This window comes from Hyla sarda, chromosome 7 (assembly GCF_029499605.1).
Source record: "Hyla sarda isolate aHylSar1 chromosome 7, aHylSar1.hap1, whole genome shotgun sequence".
Classification (NCBI taxonomy): domain Eukaryota; kingdom Metazoa; phylum Chordata; class Amphibia; order Anura; family Hylidae; genus Hyla; species Hyla sarda.
The window spans coordinates 197,695,528-197,719,697 of record NC_079195.1 but is presented as its reverse complement, the minus strand read 5'-3'; the positions used below and the strand labels follow the sequence as shown (position 1 = coordinate 197,719,697).

At 42.9% G+C, this 24,170-nt stretch overlaps 1 protein-coding gene across 10 annotated transcripts in view; it reads right to left on the bottom strand.

Moving 5' to 3' along the window:
• Positions 1 to 22,855, bottom strand: part of LOC130282987 (tenascin-N-like) — an 87,868-nt gene extending 65,013 nt beyond the window's left edge. Inside the window, exons 1-2 of one of the 10 annotated variants that reach the window (XM_056532065.1) lie at positions 22,737 to 22,855; positions 8,443 to 8,809 (exon numbers count right to left, since the gene is read on the bottom strand). In XM_056532065.1, coding sequence (XP_056388040.1) covers positions 8,443 to 8,788 — 346 coding nt within the window. In that variant the 5' untranslated portion in view covers positions 8,789 to 8,809; positions 22,737 to 22,855. Of the gene's footprint in view, positions 1 to 8,442; positions 8,810 to 12,008; positions 12,151 to 12,673; positions 12,695 to 12,788; positions 12,811 to 12,899; positions 13,035 to 13,069; positions 13,134 to 13,291; positions 13,362 to 13,573; positions 13,597 to 14,266; positions 14,376 to 15,720; positions 15,815 to 22,736 lie in introns of those variants that run through there. The other 9 variants (XM_056532066.1, XM_056532064.1, XM_056532070.1 and 6 more) reach the window with 9 other exon arrangements.
• Positions 22,856 to 24,170: the final 1,315 nt, after the last annotated feature.

Sequence of the window (24,170 nt, the reverse complement as noted above, 5' to 3'; positions counted from 1 at the left end):
GGAGACAGATACCATTTGCTGCCCCAGCTCTGTATCTGAATACTGAAGCAGGGTGGTTTGTTGTCCCAAGTCCCAGCGGCGGGACCCCCATGATCACATATCTTATCCCCTATCCTTTGGACAGGGGATAAGATGTCTATGGGCGAGTACCCCCCCTAAAGGTTAAGTCAAACTTTTTTGTAAACAAAATAAGTATGCCTAAAATTACCCTATTCTAATCTAATCCCTTTGTATTGTTTGATGGCTCATTTTATGCGCCGTGATGTCTAGTTTTTATTGGTACGATTTTCCAGGGGAAGGTTTTAGAGATGCGCCCGCTCCTTACCTATCGGCGCGTCTTAGAAACAACGCCTCTTCTACTTCCGGACATGTTCGCAGCAGTCCTGGGACCTGATCATGATCCGATACTCTGTATTATGTTTATACATCATTCCCACTCGTTTTTACACCCTATGTTCCTCATTTGCTATTTGTTATTTGATGCATTGAGACGTTATGCCTTTTTTTCCATTTTGAAATGTTTCTGCAATATTCTGTTTTACACTCTGGCCCCTCCCTGTTATTTTGGGCGCCATTTTCTACTGTATTTATTGTCGGTTTGTGTGCCATGTTGGTATCACTGATCTGAAGAAGGGGGCGCTGTCCTCTGAAACGCGTTATCCTTTCATCTTTTGTTTTGACCTCAATAAATTTGTCCAGTTTATGTTCACAAGACTACTCTGGTCCGTTTGCCTTCCTGCTTGTTGGAAACTAGCAGCACCGAATACTAAGGGTATTTTCCTCCTCACCTCCCCCTGCATATAACATTGGTATTTAAGACCTCTTAAAGGGGTTTTCCCTTGTTTATACTGTTTTTTGTTATTATGTTTGTGTGTTATGTGCGTATAAGTATGTGTTTTTTATGTGTGTTGTGATTATGTATATATGCATTTTCTTACCTTTTGTGATGATCCGGAAGCTGGCCCCTTTTTCTTCCAGTGGCTTGCAGTGCACCTCGGCCTCCGCCATGTTGTGTTCGGTAAGTGGGATGTCGGGGGGTGTGTTCTTGCTTCTGTCCTTCCTATCTTCTGACGTCCGAGGCGAATCTTTTCTTCCTGTTTCTTCTGTGGCTCAGCGACGAATCTGCGACCTCTTCTGGCGCATGCGCAGGTAGTTTTTGTTTTTTTTTTACCAATAAAGTTTGTTTTTGTCTAATTGACAAACTGTCTGTGCTTGCGCAAAGCTACGCTGTTAGCGTAGACCTAACGTACGCTACTCTGTTAGCGTAGCACTTGCGTACTCACGCATGCGCACACAGTTTGTCAGTTAGACAAAAAAAACTTTCTTGGTAAAAAAAAAAAAACTACCTGCGCATGCGCCGGAAGAGGTCACAGATTCGTCGCTGAGCCACGGAAGAAACAGGAAGAAAAGATTTGCCTCGGACGTCAGAAGATAGGAAGGACAGAAGCAAGAACAACCCCCCCCCCCCCCCCCCTCGACATCCCACGTACCGAAAACAACATGGCGGAGGCCGAGGTGCACTGCAAGCCACTGGAAGAAAAAGGGGCCAGCTTCCGGATCTTCAAAAAAGGTAAGAAAATACATGTATACATAATCACAACACACATAAAAAAAACACATACTTATACACACATAACACACAAACATAATAACAAAAAACTGTATAAACAAGGGAGAACCCCTTTAATATACCCTGACAGTGGTAATTTATTCATATTTTAGCCTCATTTTTCAATTTTATGGTAATCTTACCGCACTTAATTAGTGTTGAGCGGCATAGGCCATATTCGAATTCGCGAATATTCGCGAATATATGGACGAACATTCGTCATATATTCGCGAATATTCGCATATTCGTTATATTCTCGTTTTATTTTCGCATATGCGAACATTCGGGCACGCGAAAATTACCATATACGAAAATTAGCACATATGCGAAAATTAGCATGTGCTGATATTCGCATATGCGAATTTCCGCACGCCAGTCTCACACAGTAGTATTACAGCCTTCTTTACACCACACAAGCTGGAAGCAGAGAGGGATGATCACTGTGATGTGTACTATGAAGAAAAAAAAAAACAAAAAACGAATATTCGTAATTACGAATATATAGCGCTGTATTCGCGAAATTCGCGAATTCGCGAATATGCTATATTCGCAAATAATATTCGAATTGCGAATATTCGCGAGCAACACTACACTTAATTAAACAATACCTTTTTTTCCTTTATTTTCTCCAAAAACTTTGTATCTAAATGTAAGCAAGCCATCATTACCCCTGCCCATTGAGCACATAAATTCTTTGAAATTCTAAATGTGCCAGCGGGTTAACTATAGAAAGTGCGAGATGATCATGAGAAGGTAGGGTAATAAATATAGATAATTAAAAAGCATTGCGAACACCTGCGATTTAAGAAGATCCCAGAATCCTTCGCTCCGACATAATCCCACCGCAGGAACCGCAATTAAAATGGTATTAAATTGCATCAATTGAGAGTCTTACAACTAGAAGGGGCATTCCTCTGAACACTTATCTTTTATCAAATACAGTGATCCCTCAACTTACAATGGCCTCAACATACAATAGTTTCAACATATAATGGTCTTTTCTGAACAACCGTAAGTTGAAACCAGACTCAACATACAATGCTACGGACAGTCCAGATCTGTGTCAATGGCTGGAAGAACTGACCAATCAGAATGGGCATTCACTGGTAAAACACCTGTATTACTGAAGTGCATGCACTGACTGGTGTCTGATAGCGCCCCCTACAGTATAGGGAGGTATTACATGTTCTGTACACTTTACCTGTACCAGGGTTAGCTGCTCCTTTGGACACCAGGTGAGGGTGGCTCCATGTTACTTTTTTAGGACATTGTGTACTGTACAGGACCCCGAAGAAGCTCCTGTCCTCTACATAGACCAGTGTTTCCCAAGCAGGGTGGCCCCAGCTGTTGCAAAACTACAATTCCCAACATTCCCGGACAGCCTTTGGCTGTCCGGGCATGCTGGGAGTTGTAGTTTTGCAACAGCTGGAGGCTCCCTGCTTGGAAAACACTGACATAGACAGTGATTTACAGCTCCCAGCAGATCTTTCTTACTTTTATATGTAAGGATTTGCTTTATCTGTATTAGTTATCTACTTATTTTTCTTTAATTCTCACTTTTTCCTATTTTTGGATGACATTTTGGTGCCTTTAGAAGCAATTACCAGGTTTCCATAGAGTTCTGGTCTCAACATACAATGGTTTCAACATACAATGGTCGTCCTGGAACCAATTAATATTGTAACTTGAGGGACCACTGTATTGCACTCGCCCAATTACGTAAGTAAATTCAAGGGGATCTTGTGCATTTTACTTTCTTCTCCAGAATGATGCTCGGCACGAGATTATTACGTCGCTTTATTTACAGAACGTTGCTTTTGTTGCAAAAATTGAGAAATTTTTATAATTTCACTGTAAGGGATGTTGTGAGTTTTAGATACTATTGCCCTTTTTCATACATTCAGTGGCCACTTTATTAGAGATATCTACTCCTTTATGATTGGAGGTTCCATGTATGAAAAATCAACCAAGTGAGCAACTTTTCTATGGACCAGGTTAAGTGTGAATCTGCTTTAGGAAAATCAAGTGTACCGAGCAACTTAGAGTGAGGCCTACTTAAAGGGGTACTCCGGTTTTAAATCAACTGGTGGCAGAAAGTTAAACATATTTGTACATTACTTCCATTAAAAAACCTTAATCCTTCCTGTACTTCTTAGCTGCTGAATACTACAGAGGAAATTCTTTTCTTTTTGAAATTCTCTCTGATGACATCACAAGCACAGTTCACTCTGCTGACGCTATTATAATAATGCTTTATTTATTGTTGTCCTTAGTGGGATTTGAACCCAAGTCCCGAGGACTGCAAGGCAGCAGTGCTAACCACTGAGCCACCATGCTGCCCTTAGCATAAATCTGCTATGCATGGTTGCTAAAATGGACAGAGATGTCAGCAGAGAGCACTGTGTTTGTGATGTCATCAGTGTTCCAAAAAGAAAGGAATTTCCTCTGTAGCATTCAGCAGCTAATAAGTACTGGAAGGATTAAGATTTTTTAATAGAAGTAATTTACAAATATGTTCATCTTTCTGCCACCAGTTGATTTAAAAGAAAAAAGGTTTTCACCGGAGTACCCCTTTAAAGGGGTAGTCCAGAGGAAAAAATAACGTCTTCAAATCAACTGGTACCAGAAAGTTATACAGGTTTGTAAATTACTTCTATTTAAAAATCGTAATCCTTCCAGTACTTATCAGCTGCTGCATGCTACAGAAGAAGTTGTGTAGTTCTTTCCAGTCTGACCACAGTGCTCTCTGCTGACACCTCTTTCCCTGTCAGGAACTGTCCAGAGCAGGAGAGGTTTGCTATGGGGATTTGTTCCTGCTCTGGACAATTCCTGAAATAGACAGAGGTGGCAGCAAAGAGCAGAGATATCTATAGGATTACAGTAAAGGGGCACTCCGGAGGAATAAACATGTTTTCAATTTTCTGTTGCCAGAAAGTTCTACAGATTTGTAAATAACTTCTATTTAAAAATCTTAATCCTTCCAGTACTTATCACATGCTACAGAAGAAGTTGTGTAGTTCTTTCCAGTCCGACAACAGTGCTCTCTGCGGCCACCTCTGTCTGTGTCAGGAATTGTCCAGAGCAAGAACAAATCCCCATAGCAAACCTCTCCTCTTGCTCTGGACAGTTCCTGACATGGACAGAGGTGTCAGCAGAGAGCACTGTGGTCAGACTGGAAAGAACAACACAACTTCTTCTGTAGCATGTGATAAGTACTGGGAGGATTAAGATTTTTAAATAAAAGTTATTTACAAATCTGTAGAACTTTCTGTTGACAGAAAATTGAAAACATTTTTATTCCTCCGGAGTGCCCCTTTACTGTAATCCTATAGATATCTCTGGGATGAGGTAAAACCGGCTGTTCAGAGTATGCCAGTGCCTTCAGCATAGTCCAACTTCACTGCATTGGTGGATCAATACGCCATTAGATTAAAGGGGTACTACCGTGGAAAACGTTTTTTTTTTTAAATCAACTGGTGCCAGAAAGTTAAAAAGATTTGTAAATCACTTCTATTAAAAAATCCTTAATCCTTCCAGTACTTTTTAGGGGCTGTATACTAAAGAGAAATCCAAAAAAGAAATGCATTTCCTGTGATGTCCTGACCACAGTGCTCTCTGCTAACCTCTGCTGTCCATTTTAGGAACTGGAGAAAATCCCCATAGCAAACATATGTCCTAAAATGGACAGCAGAGGTCAGCAGAGAGCATTGTGGTCAGGACATCACAGGAAATGCATTTCTTTTTTGGATTTCTCTTTAGTATACAGCCCCTAAAAAGTACTGGAAGGATTAAGATTTTTTAATAGAAGTGATTTACAAATCTGTTAAACTTTCTGGCACCAGTTGATTAAAAAAAAAAAAAAAGTTTCCCACAGTAGTACCCCTGTAATGTTTTTAATGAAGAGGCCATTGGACATATATTACATATGGCAGCAGTCTCCAAAGTGTGGACGTCCAGATGTTGCAAAACTACAACTCCCAGCATGTCCGGACAGCCAACGGCTGTCCGGACATGCTGAGAGTTGTAGTTTAGCAACATCTGGAGGTCCTCAGTTCCAGAGACCATTGGCCTATAGTTAATTTTATTCTGAAACAAGGTGCCATCTAGAGGAGTGTTTCAGAACTGCAGGCTGTCTGTGTGCATTCTACCGCCATAATCCACCTCTTTAATCACTGCGCACAGCATCTGATATTAATTAGGCGGAAAAGTCAACTAACCCCGGGATCACCAGCCAGATAATGATCAGGTCTCGACTCCTATACAGCTTTTTCTCTTTTTTTTTTGTCCTCTGCCAGCTCCACCATAATCGAGGGAATTAATAAAAACCCGAAATAAATTGTTATCTGCCATCTCCAGTACTTAGTCTGAGATGTTACAGTTCTCAGCCTCTGAAAGATCTTACGAAGATCAACAGTAGCAGCCGAATCATAGCGAAAACATATGACCCTGTCGCTTTCATTTTTATTTTTATTTTTTTTTTTTTCGGATTGATGTCAAAAGTTTGAAATGATATCAACTCAAAGTAGAAAAAAAAAGAAGAATTTCTACTATATAGTTACGTGTACATGGAAATCTTATTTATAAGGGTGTAATGTTGCATCCAGGGGAGGATTGTATATATTCTGGGGGCGAAGCTGGAGAATTAATAGAAAGTATACAAACTCCATGTAGAGCAGTATTTCCCAATCACTGTGCCTCCGGCAAAACTACAACTCCCAGCATGCCCGGACAGCCATTGGCTAAGCATTTTATTGCACTCTTTTATTTTTCATATGTTCAATATCAAGGGTAGATATGTAATTAGAGGAATTCTGTCAAGTTGAACATATGCAGTCTGATCTGCTAGTACCGGTTATTGGCGGTTTTCACTCCGGGGCAAAAGCCGGATACGGTTGAAAAATGATCAGACCGGAGTCACCAGCTTATTCTGTTCAGCTTAGGGTACGTTCACACGGAGTAAATCCAGAGTAATTCACGCAGAAAAATTTACGTGCGGAAAAAAGAATTTTATTTTCGCGCGCAATTTGCGTGCAATTTGTGCAGAATTGCGCACAGAATTGCACGCAGAATTGCGGGAGAAAGAAGTGAAGGGGTTTTCAGCTATTTCCGTGCAAATTCCGTATGAATTCCGTGCACATTCCGTGCAAATTGCACGCAAATTCCGTGCGAAAACGATGTCGGGCGGAATTTTTTTTTTTACCATTGACTTCTATTGACTTCTGCTAGTGGATTCCGCTTGAAGAATGAACATGCTCATTCTTCAAGCGGAACGGAATTCAGCATCGGAATTCCGCTAGCAGAATTTCCGCAGTGTGAACAGGACAGCGGGAAAAACATTAAAGTCAGTGGGCAGAGGAGATGTGAATTAGGAGAATTCAAGAGGAAATACTCCGTGTGAACGCACCCTTAGGCTGGGTCCACACTGTGGAATTTCTGGGCAGAATTTCTGCCGGAGATCAAGCCGGCGGCACTAGGACCACGTGGACTGCATTGCCGTCCCCATAGATGTCAATGCATTTCTGAGCAGATCTCCCCAAAGATCCACCCAGAAATGCATTGCCGTCTATGGGGACGGCAATGCAATCCGTGCGGTCTTAGTGCCGCCGGCTAAATCTCTGGCAGAAATTCTGGCCAGAGATTCCGTAGTGTGAACCTAGCCTTATTGGATCGAATGGGGTTACGACAGAGGTTACGGCAGGGATACAGCAGCAGGCGGTTTTGTAATTCTTCCACCGAATTGCTCCTCCCGGAAGCGCAAAATATGGTGTGAATGCCCTTAGTAGCAAATACATCTGTGTTGGGGGGAAGATGGGTAAGTACTTCACTGGAGGGGGAAGATCATCAGAACCTCTACACTCTTGTGTACAAACAAATGTTTACAAATCAACTGGTGTCAGAAAAATTTTAAATCAAAATCAGAAAAATGTAAAATCTTACTTCTTCCAGTACTTATCAGTTGCTGTATGCTCCACAGGAAGTTGTGTAGTTCTTTCCACTCTGACCACAATGCTCCCTACTGACACCTCTGTCCGTGCCAAGAACTGTCCAGAGCAGGAGCAAATCCCCATAGCAAACCTCTCCTACTCTGGACAGTTCCTGACACGGACAGAGGTAGCAGCAGGAGAGCACTGGGGTCAGAATAGAAAGAACTACACAACTTCCTCTGGGGCATACAGCAGCTGATAAGTATTGGAAGGATTATGATTTTTAAACAGAAGTAATTTTCACATCGGTATAACTTTCTTCCACCAGTTGATTTGAAAAGAAATTTTTCCACTGGAGTACCCCTTTAAAGGGGTACTACGGTGGAAAACTTTTTTTATTTTTTTTGGTCAACTGGTGCCAGAAAGTTAAACAGATTTGTAAATTACTTCTATAAAAAAAAAAAAAAAAATCTTAATCCTTCCAGAACTTATTAACTGCTGAATACTACAGAGGAAATTCTTTTCTTTTTGGAACACAGAGCTCTCTGCTGACATCATGACCACAGTGCTCTCTGCTGACATCTCTGTCCATTTTAAGAACTGTCCAGAGTAGGAGAAAATCGGCAGAGAAAACATATGCTGCTCTGGACAGTTCCTAAAATGGACAGAAATGTCAGCAGAGAGCACTGTGGTCACGATGTCAGCAGAGAGCTCTGTGTTCCAAAAAGAATTTCCTACGTAGTATTCAGCAGTTTATAAGTACTGGAAGGATTAATATTTTTTAATAGAAGCAATTTACAAATCTGTTTAACTTTCTGGCACCAGTTGATTAAAAAAAAAAAAAAGTTTCCCCCCGGAGTACCCTTTTAAGCAATACTGAATGACTTCCATTACAATCAAGTCATTTACCTGCAGCTCCACAGCATCCATCATACTGATCCTTCATCTCCTTCATCCCCAGTTCTAACGCTTGCAGCCTGGCGAGGAGGTCATCTATAAGTGCATTCCTCTCGCAGTCTGCAGCAGAGTTTTGGAGCTGCAGTTTGTGCCTGAACACCAGCTGGTTATCACTCGATTCCACGGTTTGTAGCGGTTCTTCCCCATCAGCGCTGTAGATATGGGTGATGGTGAGTGCCTTCTCGCTGCTGCAGGCCTTGCTTCCTGGCACTTCGATGGCCGCTGCAGAAGTCAGAAGATCATTGGGACAGCAGAGAAGGAAGCCGGCCAGCAATCTCCATACTATCAAGCCGTCCATTGTGAGTCCTCACCAGGAAGACTGCAAATTTTGAGAAAAAAAAACAAGAAATGCATGAATACTACTGTAGTAGACTGTTTCCTAAAATTAACTATAAACTTATAGTGGTTTCCAAGAATAGTGTTGAACGGCATAGGCCATATTCGAATTTGCGGATATATGGACGAATATTCGTCATATATTCGCGAATATTCGCATGTTCATAACATTCTCGTTTTATTTTCGCATATGCGTAAATTCGCAAATGCGAAAATTAGCACATACAAAAATTAGCATAAGCGAAACTTCGCATATGCGAAACGTAGTATATGCTAATTTTCGTATATACGAAAATGCGCACGCCAGTCTCACACAGTAGTATTAGAGCCTTCTTTACTAGTGTTGCTCGCGAATATTCGCAATACGAATTTTATTCGTCAATATCGCATATTCGCAAATTCGCGAATATAGCACTATATATTCGTAATTACGAATATTCGTTTTTTTTTTGTTTTTTTTTTCACAGTACACATAACAGTGATCACCCCTCTCTGCTTCCAGCTTGTGTGGTGTAAAGAAGGCTCAAAAACTACTGTGTAAGACTGGTGAGCGAATATTCGCATATACGAAAATTAGCATATGATAATTTCCGCATATGCGAATTTCTGCTTGTGCGGGTTTTCTTATATGCGAATTTTAACGCGCATATTTGCATATGCGAAAATAAAACGTGAATATCAGCGAATATATGACGAATATTCGTCCATATATTCGCGAATATTCGCGAATTCGAATATGGCCTATGCCGCTCAACACTATTCTTTACACCACACAAGCTGGAAGCAGAGAGGGATGATCACTGTGATGTGTACTGTGAAAAAAAAAAAACGAATATTTGTAATTACGAATATATAGTGCTATTCTCGCGAATATTCGCGAATATGCGATATTCGCGAATAAAATTTGCATTGCGAATATTCGCGAGCAACGCTATCCAAGAATAAAAATGAGAATTACCGTATTTTTCGCCCTATAGGACGCACCGGCGTATAAGATGCACCCAATTTATAGGTGCAAAATCTAAAAAAAAAAAGATTTTTAACCCAATAGTGGTCTTCAACCTGCGGACCTCCAGATGTTGCAAAACTACAACTCCCAGCATGCCCGAACAGCCGTTGGCTGTCCGGGCATGCTGGGAGTTGTAGTTTTGCAACATCTGGAGGTCTGCAGATTGAAGACCACTGCATAGGAGGTAGTACTCACGTGTCCCCGGTAGTACTCACGTGACCCATCACCGCTGCCCTGGATGTCGCTCCATCGCTGTCGCCGTGTCCCCGTCGCTCCGGAACGTCTCTGCTGCCGGCTGGGTATCCTCGCTCTCCGTCACCGCCATCATGTCGTTACGCACGCCGACGCACGTACGTGACGACGTGATGACGAGGAAGGAGAGCGCCGACCATACAGGGGATCCCTGAACGGAGAAGACACCGAGGAGGCAGGTAAGGTCCCTCCCGGTGTCCTGTAAGCACTAACCCGGCTATTCAGTCGGGCTGTTCGGGACCGCCGCGGTGAAATCGCTGCGGTCCCAAACAGCCTGACTGAACAGCCGGGTTAGTGTCACTTTCCCTTCAGACGCGGCCGTCAGCTTTGATCGCCGCGTCTAAAGGGTTAATACAGGGCATCACCGCAATCGGTGATGTCCTGTATTAGCTGCGGGTCCCGGCCGTTGATGGCCGCAGGGACCGCCGCGATAGGGGTGTATTCACCGTATAAGAGGCACCGACTTTTTCCCCCCAGTTTTGGGGAAGAAAAAGTGCGTCTTATACGGCGAAAAATACGGTAATGTCTTCCAAAAAAAAAAACAGCACCATCCCTATCATAAGGATGTGAAAAAATTTAATTTTGAAGGCCATTTCCCAGATTAGAACAAAAAAAAAAAAAAAACAGTGCCACCCCTATCCTCAGGTTGTGTGTGGTATTACAACTTGGCTCCATTCACTTCAATGGAACTATTCTGCAATGCCACACACAACCTGAGGACAGGCTTGGTGCTGTTTTTTTTTCTTTTCCTTGTTTTATAAGAAATCAGCTCTGTTTTTCTAATCCTAAATAACCCTTTTAAGAATTAGATTGTGTACATTACTTACATTGTTAAATGTATAAATATATATATATATTTTTGTTATTATTTATTTATTTATTAAGAATGTTTGGTGTTGTTTTTTCTCATTTTCCTTTTTACTACCTACTATATATCTTAAATTATTGTTAGAATTTTGTAGTTTTCATTCTGGCCACTGAGCCTAATAACAATCTGACACTACCTAGATCATCACAGACAGGATTACAGTAAAAAGGTGACACCCGCAGGCCTGCCACTTCTGCAAGCTATAACTGACTGCTTATCTTTATTACTGCACAGTGCAGCCTAATAAAGCCCTGCTGACCCCAACATGTTTTCTTTCTTCCCTTTCTTAAAGGGATAGTCAGGGGAATTAAACTTATCAGACACTTACCCCCTATTCACAGCATAGGGGATAAGTGTCTGATTATGGGGGCTCCGACCGCTGGGACCAAAGGTTTGTTTTGTTTTGCAAAAAAAAAAAAGGGGGGACATGCCACAGACAAAGCAGTAAAATTAACCCTTGAGGAAAGTGATCTAAAGAAACATGCTATGGGATACTGCAAGTGTGCTCTGCTAAAGGGAGCTCCGTCGGTCAATCCATTGGATGGATGGAAGTTGAGCGGAGAAAAAAATACTACAGTACAGTGTCTGTACTATGCTGCAGCTGCTCCTTCTTACTAAATCCCCAATTTGCAGTAATTATCTGTAATATGCACCCGGAACATGAAGGCAGTATGCTGGGAATTGTAGTTTGCAACAGCTGAAGGCACATTGGTTGGGAAACACTGGTCTAACTAATGGATTAGTAAATCTGTTCTATTTTTAGTTAATTAAAGTAAATTTTTAGTTAATTTAAGCAGAAGGATGTCCATATTTTTAATTAGATAGTTGAATGATATCCCCATATACCGTATTTTTTGCCATATAAGACGCTCCGGCAAATAAGACGCACCCAATTTTAAAGCACGAAAATCTAGGAAAAAAAGATTCTGAACCTTCAACCTGCGGACCTCCAGATGTTGCAAAACTACAACTCCCAGCATGCTGGGAGTTGTAGTTTTGCATCATCTGGAGGTCCGCAAGTTGAAGACCACTGGTATAGGAGGTAGTACTCACGTGTCCCCGCCGCTCCGGACCCGTCACCGCTGCCCTGGATGTTGCCGCGTCCACAGGGTGTCCCCGTCGCTCCGGAACGTCTCTGCTGCCGGGTATCCTCGCTCTCCATCGCCGCCATCACGTCGCTACGCACGCTGCTCCTGTTGGATGACGGGACAGCGTGCGCGACGACGTGATGACGACGAAGGGGAGCGCCGGCCATGCAGGGGATCCCGGCACGGGGCAGACACCGAGGAAGAAGGTAAGGTCCCTCCCGGTGTCCTGTAAGCTGTTCGGGATGCTGCGATTTCACCGCGGCGGTCCTGAACAGCCCCACTGAGCAGCCGGATTAGTGTCACTTTCACTTCAGACGCGGCGCTCAGCTTTGATCGCCTCATCTGAAGGGTTAATACAGGGCATCACCGCGATCGGTGATGTCCTGTATTAGCCGCGGATCCCGGTCGTTGATGGCTGCAGGGACCGCCGCGATAGGACAGGTTTTAATGTGTATTTGCCATATAAGACGCATTAACTTCCCCCCCAGTTTTGGGGAAGAAAAAGTGCGAAAAATACGGTAATTCCCCTTGGGATGTTTGGTTCATTTGTCTTGTTCATCTGTTTGGACAGGCGCTTAGTGTCAGACAATTATGCTTCTCCCTTTAAAAGTCAAAGGTTAATAAACCTACTTGACTTCTGTGATTTATAAGATGAACAAATCTCTATTAGTACAATAAAGATATCAATACATCATCATTAACACAGGAGGAGGGGGGCATAGATAACACATTGGAAGCAATGGACCGTCAAAATGATGCATGGGAAGACTGATGATCTGTGCTAAAGAATAGTAAAGGCAAAGCATAAATGGGAACACATGGGCTCCCTGCTTAGATAGAAATACGACAATATCACCAGATATTCCTCATAGAGCACTCATGTTGGACCCAGATAACGTAGGTAACTGAGATGACCCAAACAGGGTATATGGACACCCCCTTGAAGAAATGCTTCCTCTGAGGTTGTTATTTATGGGGCTTCATAGCAAACCACTTTAAGGTTCCATGGGGGAGATTTATCAAAACCTGTGCAGAGGAAGAGTGGTGCAGTTGCCCATAGCAACCAATCAGATTGCTTCTTTCATTTTCCACAGGCCTCTAAAGAGGCCTGTGGAAAATGAAAGAAGCAATCTGATTGGTTGCTATGGGCAACTGCACCACTCTTCCTCTGTACAGGTTTTGATAAATCTCCCCCCATGACAGTAGGCATCTGTAATAAAATCACAATGGGGGGAGATTTATCAAAACCTGTGCAGAGGAAAACCTGCCCAGTTGCCCATAGCAACCAATCAGCTTGCTTCTTTCATTTTTATGAAGGCCTGTGAAAAATGAAAGAAGCAATCTGATTGGTTGCTATGGGCAACTGGGCAAGTTTTCCTCTGCACAGGTTTTGATAAATCTCCCCCAATGAGTGACAAAGCCCTGACAGGCTGAGAAGAAATGTAATATAACTGCACTAAAAGTGAGGCAGCGGTGGCAAATAGAGCTTCATAAACCCACACGCACAGGGAGGACATAAAAACTACTTACAGATGTTGCCTTGGAAGGTTTCGAGAGCTATAGCGTCCTGTACTGTCTTATATTTATGGAAAAAGCATAACATATGTTTACGGAAAAACGCACTATGCTGGCTACTATTAGAGGAAAGGGGTACTCCGGTGGAAAGCATTTTTTTTTAGGTTTTATAAGTCAACTGGTGCCAGAAACTTATACAGATTTGTAAATTACTTCTATAAAAAAAAATCTTTACCCCTTCCTGTACTTTTTAGAAGCTGTATGCTACCGAGGAAATTCTGTTCTTTTTGAATTTCTTTTCTGTCTGTCCACAGTGCTCTCTGCTGACACCTCTGTCCGTGTCAGGAACTGTCCAGAGCAGCATAGGTTTGCTATGGGGATTTTCTCCTGCTCTGGACAGTTCCTTATATGGACATCAGGCATCAGGTGTAAGCAGAGAGCACTGTGGACAAGACAAAAAGGAAATTAAAAAAGAACAGAATTTTCTCTGTAGCATATATTTGCTGAAAAGTACTGGAAGGGTAAAGACTTTTTTTTATAGAAGTAATTTACAAATCTGTTTAACTTTCTGGCACCAGTTCATAATAAAAAAAAATAAAAATAAAAGATTTCCACCGGAGTACCCCTTTAAAGGAGTTCTCCAACTGAAATCTTTTATCCCCCGCTGTGCCCGGGCTGTAAAACTATACATAATAAACTTTCACTTACCTGCCTACGATCCCCCGTTGTTCCGATATCGCCGCCCGTGCTCCGGTCCCTGTCAGCTTCCTCTTCCTGCGGGTCGGTGACTTCACTCTGCGCTCAGCCTATCAGCGGCCGCGACGGGACATTGCTGCGGCCGCTGATAGGCTGAGCGCAGAGTGAAGTCACCGACCCACAGGAAGTGGAAGAGACCGGGACGGTGATATTGGAACAACGGGGGATCGTAGGCAGGTAAGTGAAAGTTTATTATGTATAGTTTTACAGCCCGGGAACAGCGGGGGTTAAAAGTTTTAGCTTAAAGAACTCTTTTAAGAGCATTCTGCATTTGAATATACATTAAACTTAAAGAGGACCTGTGACCAACCCAAAAATGAGAAACGGGCTTCCTGATCTCACACCTCTGTACAGTCTCTGCTAAAGAATAATGTAAAAGGGTTATCCCACTATGAAAATGTGGTGTCCCAGCACAGGTGGCTGTCCCGCGGTTGAGGACTGATTTGGGCAGCCTGGCAGCATATAGTGTTGGGCCCACTAAAGTTCCTTTATAGTATAAATAATGTGTACAGTGACCCCCCCCCCCCCCGACCTACGATGGCCCCGACATACGAGCATTTCACCATGCGATGTATGTTGGGGCCATCGCATAAACGGCTATCCGGCAGCGCTTCAGCTACCACTGGATAGCCGTTTAGGGTGCCCCGTGTGCCCCGGTGATGGTCTCCTACCTGTTCTCGGGGCTCCGGCGCGTCCTCTTCAGGATCCCCTTAATCGTCGGCTCCCTCCATCGTCGCCATCACGTCGCTGCGCACACCATCCCGTCATCCAACAGGAGCGGCGTGCGTAGCGACGAGATGGCGGCGACGGTGAGCAAGGATGCCGGGGAAACAGAGGCCTTGCCGGAGTGTCAGGGACGCGGCGACAGCGATGGAAAGTGACATCCAGGGCAGCGGTGACGAGCGGTGACGGTCCGGAGCAGCGGGGACAGGTGAGTACAACCTCCAATACCAGTGGTCTTCAACCTGCGGACCTCCAGATATTGCAAAACTACAACTCCCTGCATGCCCGGACAGCCAACGGCTGTCCGGGCATGCTGGGTGTTGTAGTTTTGCAACATCTGGAGGCCGCAGGTTGTAGACCACTATCCTATACTTTACATTGCACGGATCCCTCAACATACGATGGTTTCAACAAACGATGGTCCGTTTGGAACGGATTACCATCATATGTTGAGGGACCACTGTATAGTGTAATATGGGATAATATATTTTCCCTATATTAATTGTTCTATGTATGTAAGTTTAATGTATTACTGTGCCTTTAACTGTGTTGCCCACGAGACCCTGCAGCAACCCCATGTGACCATGTGAACCAATGAGACCCCAAAAGCTCCTTCTGTATAGTGAGGTACAGGGGAGGAGTTAGTGAGTACAAGTCTGTCCCCCTCAGTTCGTACTCCTCACCTAAGCTGAGGCCTACTGCAAGTCTTATCCCTGGTCATCCTACAAGTGTCACTCGCGGGAGGACTACAGGTCCCTGCTGAATCAGTTACAGTGCCTTGGAAGGACCCTAGCTACCAGAACCTCAAATCCTACAATTCCGTCCGGTGAAAAGCACCACAAGTCTCAGAACGGCAACAAGGCTCGCAAGGGGTATACTACACTCTCACACTAAGGCCAACTGTTTGTGCTTTACCAACATCACAAGCTCAGTAAAGGCAGTTAAAGGGGTATTCCAGGAAAAAAAAAATTTTTAAATGTATATATATCAACTGGCTCCAGAAAGTTAAACAGATTTGTAAATTACTTCTATTAAAAAATCTTAATCCTTTCAATAATCATCAGCTGCTGAAGTTGAGTTGTTGTTTTCTGTCTGGCAACAGTGCTCTCTGCTGACATCTCTGCTTGTCTCGGGAACTGCACAAAGTAGAATAGGATTGCTATGGGGGTTTGCTTCTAAACTGGGCGGTTCCCGAGACACGTGTCATCAGAGAGCACTTAGACAAAAAAGAACAACTCAACTTCAGCAACTCATAAGTACTGAAAGGATTAAGATTTTTTAATAGAAGTAATTAACTTTCGGCAGCCAGTTGATATACAAAAAAAAGTTTTTTTTCCTGGATAACCCCTTTAACCGTAACCTTATGTCGGTGTATTTATTGATTCAGCGTGTCTGGCCCAAGAAGACTGGGTTTGAAGATACCCACACATGGGTAAATATGCATAATCGGGGAGGAGTTGTAGTTTTGCAACAGCTGTAGGCACCCTGTTTGGGAGACACCGGTTTAGAAAGATATTATCCAGTACAGCAGATATAATGCTGTATAATGTGCCTAGTTACTGTAATAAAGCACAGCTGTCACAACACTACATTCCACTACTGTGCTGCGTATTCCAGTCCAAACATTCTGAGTAATGACTGGGCTATTGACATTATTGCTAGTGGAAGACATCTATTAAGAGCCGCCAGATGTGTCTAAGCCAATGAATCAGCAGATGAAGGTAATGTAAGTGCTTGTAACCGTGAAACCTACACATGGGTCAATGTAAAAAATATCTGTTATATGGATGTGTTAAAGGAATTTATATATTTATTTATATTTAACATGTAATGTTATTAAAGGAGTTCTGTGGGGCCTCACAACATAATCTAAGTGTCTGATCACTGGTGTCTGATCGGGGCGGATCCCAGAAGTCGGACCCCCACGATCAGACACCTGTGATTAGACACATTGGATCTCCTGCACGGCACCCCAGCTCTCCGCAGGAACGGAGTGTGTCGACCCCACAAGACACGCCCCCTCCATGTATCTTTATGGGAGAGCTGGAGATACAGCATTCCGGTATCTCCGGCTCTTTCATAGAGACACATGGAGGGGATGTGTTGACCTCCATTTGTGCGGGGGTCGACACGCTCCTTTCCTGGAGAGAGCCGGGGGGCCGTGCAGGAGATCATGGGGGGGTCCCAGCAGTCAGACCCCCTGCAATCAGACACTTATTCCCTATGTTTTAAATAGGATATAAGCAGGGGTCAAGTCCTGGGAAAAAAAGTGTAGGAACTCACCCAATATTTCCACTAAAAGGGGTACTCCGCCCCTAGATATCTTATCCCCTATCCAAAGGATAGGGGATATGATGTCTGATTGCAGGGGGCCCGTCGCTGGAGACCCCCGCATCCTCCCTGCGGCATTCGTTTAGAGCGTTGGTTGCAGCTCCGGAGGCTCGTGATGTCACAGCCCCTCAATGCAAGTCTATGGTCATGCCCCCTCCCATAGACTTGCATTGAGGGGGCATGGCCTTGATGTCACGAGACTCTGCCCCCCTTCGCCAGTCATTCAGCATGGAGTGAAGTTCACTCCATGCACCGGATGTCTGAGGTGCCACAGCCGAGATCGGGACCCCCACGATTAGAAATGTTAACTACAGGCTCTGGGCTGTTGACAGGGAAGGATCTGCGCTGCTGTCATCAGTGAGTTAGGCCCGAGCCTTGCGGCGACGGCTGATCTTTACTAAACTGTGAGTGTAATCAATCCCTACGCACTCTGCAAGATCACCGGACCTTATCTAACCCCTAAATCCGGATTTAAGTTCAACTACCTTGTGGACCTTCAGTCATTATATGCATGCACCTATCGTTACTGGGAAGCCCTCAGCCTGGCGTCACGAATGACAGGGTTAACCTTAACCCCTGATATACTGAAGCAACACTCTGACTACACTACCCCTACCCCAGAGGCCTACCACACATGTAACAAGAATAACAGATCTGTCAACAGCAGCTTGTTGGCAGTATCTGGGAAGCCAAACTATTTTCTTTGTCTATATAGGACAACAAAAATTGTAATCCTCAAGTCAAAGCAGCAAAAAATGTCATAGAGATGCTAGGATTTATTAATAATAATAATAATAATAATAATTTAAGTTGCATTTACCTATTTGGTTTACATCATTTTTTTATTCATTGTTGTTATTATTATAATTATTATTACTACTACTTAAAAAAAGGAAAAAATGCCTTTGTCATTATAAGCTGGTTTCACTAGAGCTAGGTTTCTACTTTTTTTGTTTTGCTTTTTGTTTTGTTTAGCTTTTTGCAAAAAAAAAAAAAAAACACCAAGAAGGCCACAACTGACGCATGGGGTCTTTTTTGGTTAAAAAGCAGTGTCCAGATTTTAGCTGAAAGTCAATAGGGATTTTTGAAACACCAAACCTACTTGCCGTTCTTCTCCTTCGGTCCTTTGGCATTTTTACACTCATCTTGGGCATTTTGGTGCGGTTTTGTGCTCAGTGGTGTTTTTCCAAAATCACAGCGTGTTAAGACTATTGCGGGGGGGGGGGGGGGTTGTTTTTGTTTGTTTATTTAAAAAATGTTGTCGGAAATCTACGGAAGGCAAAAAATACTATAAAAAACGCCATGTGTTTTTAGCATTGCCATTTTTTGTGGCGTGTCTCCCCTCCCCAATTCTTTAATGGAAATCCTTGTGTTACATGATGAAAGAATCACATGACTTGTGATTAGAAGAACTCAGGGGGAAAAAACGCCAAGACCGAAACCCGCTATTTATGTTAACAAAAAAAAAAATCCACAAAAATAGCATCTTGGGACAGGGCAGTTTTTTGTTTTTTTTTGGGGTGTTTTTTAATTAAAGGGGTACTCCGGTGGAAAACTTTTTTTTTTTTAAATGAACTGGTGCCAGAGAGTTAAACAGATTTGTAAATTACTTCTATTAAAAAAATCTTTATCTTTCCAGTACTTATTAGCAACATGTATGCTACAGAGGAAATTCTTTGCTTTTTGAATTTCATTTTTGTCTTTTCCACAGTGCTCTCTGCTGATACCTCTGACCGTGTCAGGAACTGTCTAGAGTAGCATAGGTTTGCTATGAGGATTTTCTCCTGCTCTGGACAGTTCCTGATACGGGCATCAGGTGTCAGCAGAGAACCATGTGGACAAGACAAAAAAGAAATTCTAAAAGAAAAGAATTTCCTCTGTAGCATACAGATGCTAAAAAGTGCCAGGAGGATAAAGATTTTTTAATAAAAGTAATTTACAATTCTGTTTAACTTTCTGGCATCAGTTGATTTTTTTAAAAAAATGCCACAGGAGTTAAAAAAAAAAAAAATGCAAGGGAAAGAATGGGTGGAAACCTAGCCTTACAGCTTAGTTTATGCTGAGCTTGTGGTGATTTGTTTTGTTTGCATATATACAGGAGATTTGGGAACATGTAGAGCTGCAGTGTAAAGCATGTGGGAGGAACAGTGCAAAAGCCTTAGGCCAGTGGTTCTCAACCTTTTTAGCGACTGTACCCCCAAAGGGTGCCCCTCAAGCGTAAGTTCGCACAGAAATAAAATAAGTCAAAAAGTACTTAAATTCATAATGGCTTACCTTTCTAATGCGATACTAATGCGATACTTAATCCCCTACCCCTTCCTGATCCCCTTGTGTCATGATTCCCCCCTCCATCTTAATCCCCTCATGCCATTATTCCCCCACACCCTCTGATCCCCTTTAGCCATAATCGGATAATAGCAAAAGGGAATCAGAGGGAGGGGAGATTAATGGCACAAGAGGATTAACGTGGGGGTGGAGGGGTGGGGGGAAGGGATAATGATTACCCCCCTCCATATTAATCCCCTTCTGCCATTATTCCCCCCCTCCCTCTGATTCCCTTTGCCATTATCCCCCCTCTATCTTAATCCCATTTTGCCATTATCCCTCTGGGCCAATATATGAGATACATACACTAACACCCTCTCATACTGCGGTGTTATACTTAATTTAACATGCTTACCAGGCCTGTGTCTATCCCGTTCGGTGGGAGTTGGAGGGCTGCACTGACGGGTGACGTCCTTCTGCGCTGTGACGGCATCTCCGTGCAATGTCAGGGACGTCACATGTCAGGCCTGGCAGCCACTGCAGCTCACTATATTGTACCGTGGCCGGAGCTGCGGCCGCGGTACAATATAGTGAGCTGCCGCATCGTCTGCGGCGTCCAATCCCTGCTCTGTGCTGACAAATACTGGCCAATGCATGGCTGGTGTTTGTCGACGAATTGCTGTACCCCCACATAACCCTTGGCGTACGCCTAGGGTTACGCGTACCCCTGGCTGAGAACCCCTGCCTTAGGCTATGTCCTCACAACGGAATACTGCAGGTGCTAACTGCATACAGGTGCTAGGACCGCACAGCGCAGCAGAATTTCATTGAATTCAACGGACCGCAGCAGAGACTCCATGCCGTATTGCAATGCGGAATCTGTAATGGAAATTCTGATGTGTGAACATGGCCTAAACCTGTGATGAAATAAGATTTGATTCTACTCCTGGGAGCTAAGATTAAGACACTGATCGATTTGCTCTACTATACCTAGAATAATATAATTTATATCAGTGGTCTCCAAACCATGGACCTCCAGCTGTTGCAAAACTACTACAGTGGTCTCTAAACTGTGGACCTCCAGCTGTTTCAAAACTACAGCTTTGCAACTCCTGGTGTTCCACAGTTTGGAGACAACTGACTTAAATACTCCACCATTCCCCCATGATTCCCAGAGTAAAATAACATCACAATTGCAGATAGTAGTTGGTCCCAGCGTTTAGGTGACATCTCATCACTACAGACATCATCATCATCATCATCATTTTACTTAAAGGGGTTATCCAGGAAAAAAAAATTTTCTTATATATCAACTGGCTCCAGAAAGTTAAACAGATTTGTAAATTACTTCTATTAAAAAATCTTAATCCTTTCAGTACTTATGAACTTCTGAAGTTGAGTTGTTCTTTTCTGTCTATGTCCTCTCTGATGACACGTGTCTTGGGAGCCACCCAGTTTAGAAGCAAATCCCCATAGCAAACCTCTCCTACTCTGTGCAGTTCCCGAGACAAGCAGAGAGGTCAGCAGAGAGCACTGTTGCTAGACAGAAAACAACAACTCAACTTCAGCAGCTGATAATTATCGGAAGGATTAAAATTTTTTAATAGGAGTAATTTAAAAATAAGTTTAACTTATAAAAAAAAAAGTTTTTTCTTGGAATATCCCTTTAAAAATGCGCAGCACAAAGATGGACAGAACGGTATAGAAAGAACAGCCACAAGCTACGGTATGTATATAGGGGAAGATTTATCAAAACCTGTGCAGAGAAAAAGTTGACCAGTTGCCCATAGCAACCAATCACATCGCTTCTTTCATTTAAAAAAAAAAAAAGGCCTCTGAAAATGAAAGAAGAAATCTGATTGGTTGCTATGGGCAACCGGTCATCTTTTCCTCTGCACAGGTTTTGATAAATCTCCTCCATAGACACTTATACTATTTTTTTTTATTTTCAACCCAAAATAGAACTAAAGATTTATCCAGCGGAGAACCCCCTTATACAAAAATTTATGTTAACCCAAATTATGATACCCATCTCCCAATCATTGCTATCAAGCCGGCCATAGAAGTCGTGATGTATGTAACAGCAACAAACATATTATGAAATAAATAATTCTTCAAATTATTTTCTACTGCTAAAAATTACATTCCAATTGCATTCCCTTAATGCAGTGTGCCTCCAGCTGTTGCAAAACTACAACTCCCAGCATGCCTAGACAGCCTTTGGCTGTCTAGGCATGCTGGGAGTCGTAGTTTTGCAACAGACGAAGGGACACTGGGGGGGGGGGGTGTAAAGCAAAAAGTCGCAAAAAAGAGCCTAAGACGCTGCGCAAAAACACACAAAAATAGCTCTAATGACAATGATAAATCCCCCTCAGTGTTTGGAAACCACTGACTTAATATGTCAGACCAATAAGCAATGTCCAATGATATGATAAATCCAAATTTTAAAATTCTTCTCATAATTGTTATCGCCACATATTCCCTACTAGAACTTAAAACGTTGCCAGGGCGAGATAGGAGGAACAACATTTTGCTGAAAACAAGTTGAACATACATGCACCTACATTTTTCATAGGCACCAGGCAATAGACTAGAACAGTGGTCTCCAACCTGCGGACCTCCAGATGTTGCAAAACTACAACTCCCAGCATGCCCGGACAGCCAACGGCTGTCCGGGCATGCTGGGAGTTGTAGTTTTGCAACATCTGGAGGTCCGCAGGTTGCAGACCACTGGACTAGAAGGTTAAGTTATGTACACTGAAGATAACTAACTAACTACCTAAATAAATAAATAAGTACATCCATACATTTTTATTATATTTAAGTATTTATTCGTTAGTTTATTTATTTTTATTAAATAAATAAATAAATATAAATAAATATAAATAAATACATACATGCTTACTTAAATATATACATTAATTCATTAATAAAAAATAAAATTCAAAATTATATTAATCCATCTGGTACCGCTACTATAAATGTACAAATCGGTGTAATACTCTGATGCCGCAGACTAACACACACACAGTATAGTGACATTCAGAGTTGCTAACCCCAGTACCCAGTGCATTGGGTACCACAGCTCGGTGCACACACCTACCCCACTCCGATGACCTGGACTCTGTCACTTCTTGCGCTCTCAGCAAGTTTAAGTGTTGTTCAGACCCAGCAGAAGGGACCAATCGCCAACGCAGGGGAGTTGCTCTCATGCTACTGTTTATCCCTAAATGTCTGGGACCCCTGTAATTCCTCCATCCCACCCCCTTTCTGTATTAAATCCTTGCTTAGAATTTTCCTAAAGCACATCTGCCTATGGGAAGACCTCTCGCCCCCCTCCCCATCCCATTCCTTCTCAGCCTACAAAACTCCTTGTAAAACTCACTGAACAAATGTTTGCAGCTATTTTACGTATTGGAAGTGGAAGGCTCTAAAAACATGCTATTCCTGGCCGGTAGTACCGTAAGTGTGCAGTCACTTCTGTGGGAGGAATTGGAAGTACTGTGATTTATTTCTATTGGACATCAGATTAGGATTGTTATTAGAAGACATCAAACATAAGAAAAACGTAATATACAATTATAGTTGTAGGCATAGAGGAAAGAACGGGGTGGCACCATTGCTAACAACACCTAAACGTAACTCTTGCTGTGTGAGGTAGGAGGGAATGGGACAAAAATCATGGGGTGCAGAAAACTAAGAAAAAACAATGTCCAAATGTGCAAAAATTCTGAAAAATGAAGTTTTCGCACTCACCATGAAATAGAGCCTTTACAATTCACAGGCAACCGGAATGGAAAAGAGAAAAAAAACGCACAGCCGAGGCTATGCGGACTAGGGGCAACAAGCCTTGTTTCACGGTCTTCCCGCTTCCTCTGGCCTCCTAGGAAGCGGGAAGACTGTGAAACAAGGCTTGTTGCCCCTAGTCCGCATAGCCTCAGCTGTGCGCTTTTTTTTCTTTTCCATGCCGGTTGCCGGTGAATTGTAAAGGCTCTATTTCATGGTGAGTGCGAAAAATCTTTTTTCCTAATTTTTGTAATGTACAATATAATGGCTGCAAAAATCGGTATTGAACAGCACAGTAAACCAGTGAATATGCTATAACATGGAATATATGGGGGGGGGGCATTCATCAAGAGTGGAGTAGGTACACGCCTTTTTACCCCATTAATTCATGTAGTGGAAATAGATTAATTATATGGCACAGAGCATGTGATAAATCTGGTTCTGATCACATTTCTTACTTCAGTACGCCGCTTTGAATGGTGACCCTCTGCAACTTGTTGTGCGACTTTTTATCCCGTGCGACAAAATGTGCTACTTTTTAATAATGCAAAGAAGAGAAGGTGGTCTCGGCACCATCCAACTGTTGCTGTTTAGAAAAGGACATTATTCCGATCGTCATGCACAGTCCCTAGAAGTCACTCCTGTGGCCTTTCCGGTGCAAGTCACGCAATGCAGTACAGTATGGCAATGGATGTAAAAGAAGAATGCGGAGCACTCACCAGGTTCTCGAAACAGGGACTTCTTTATTTCC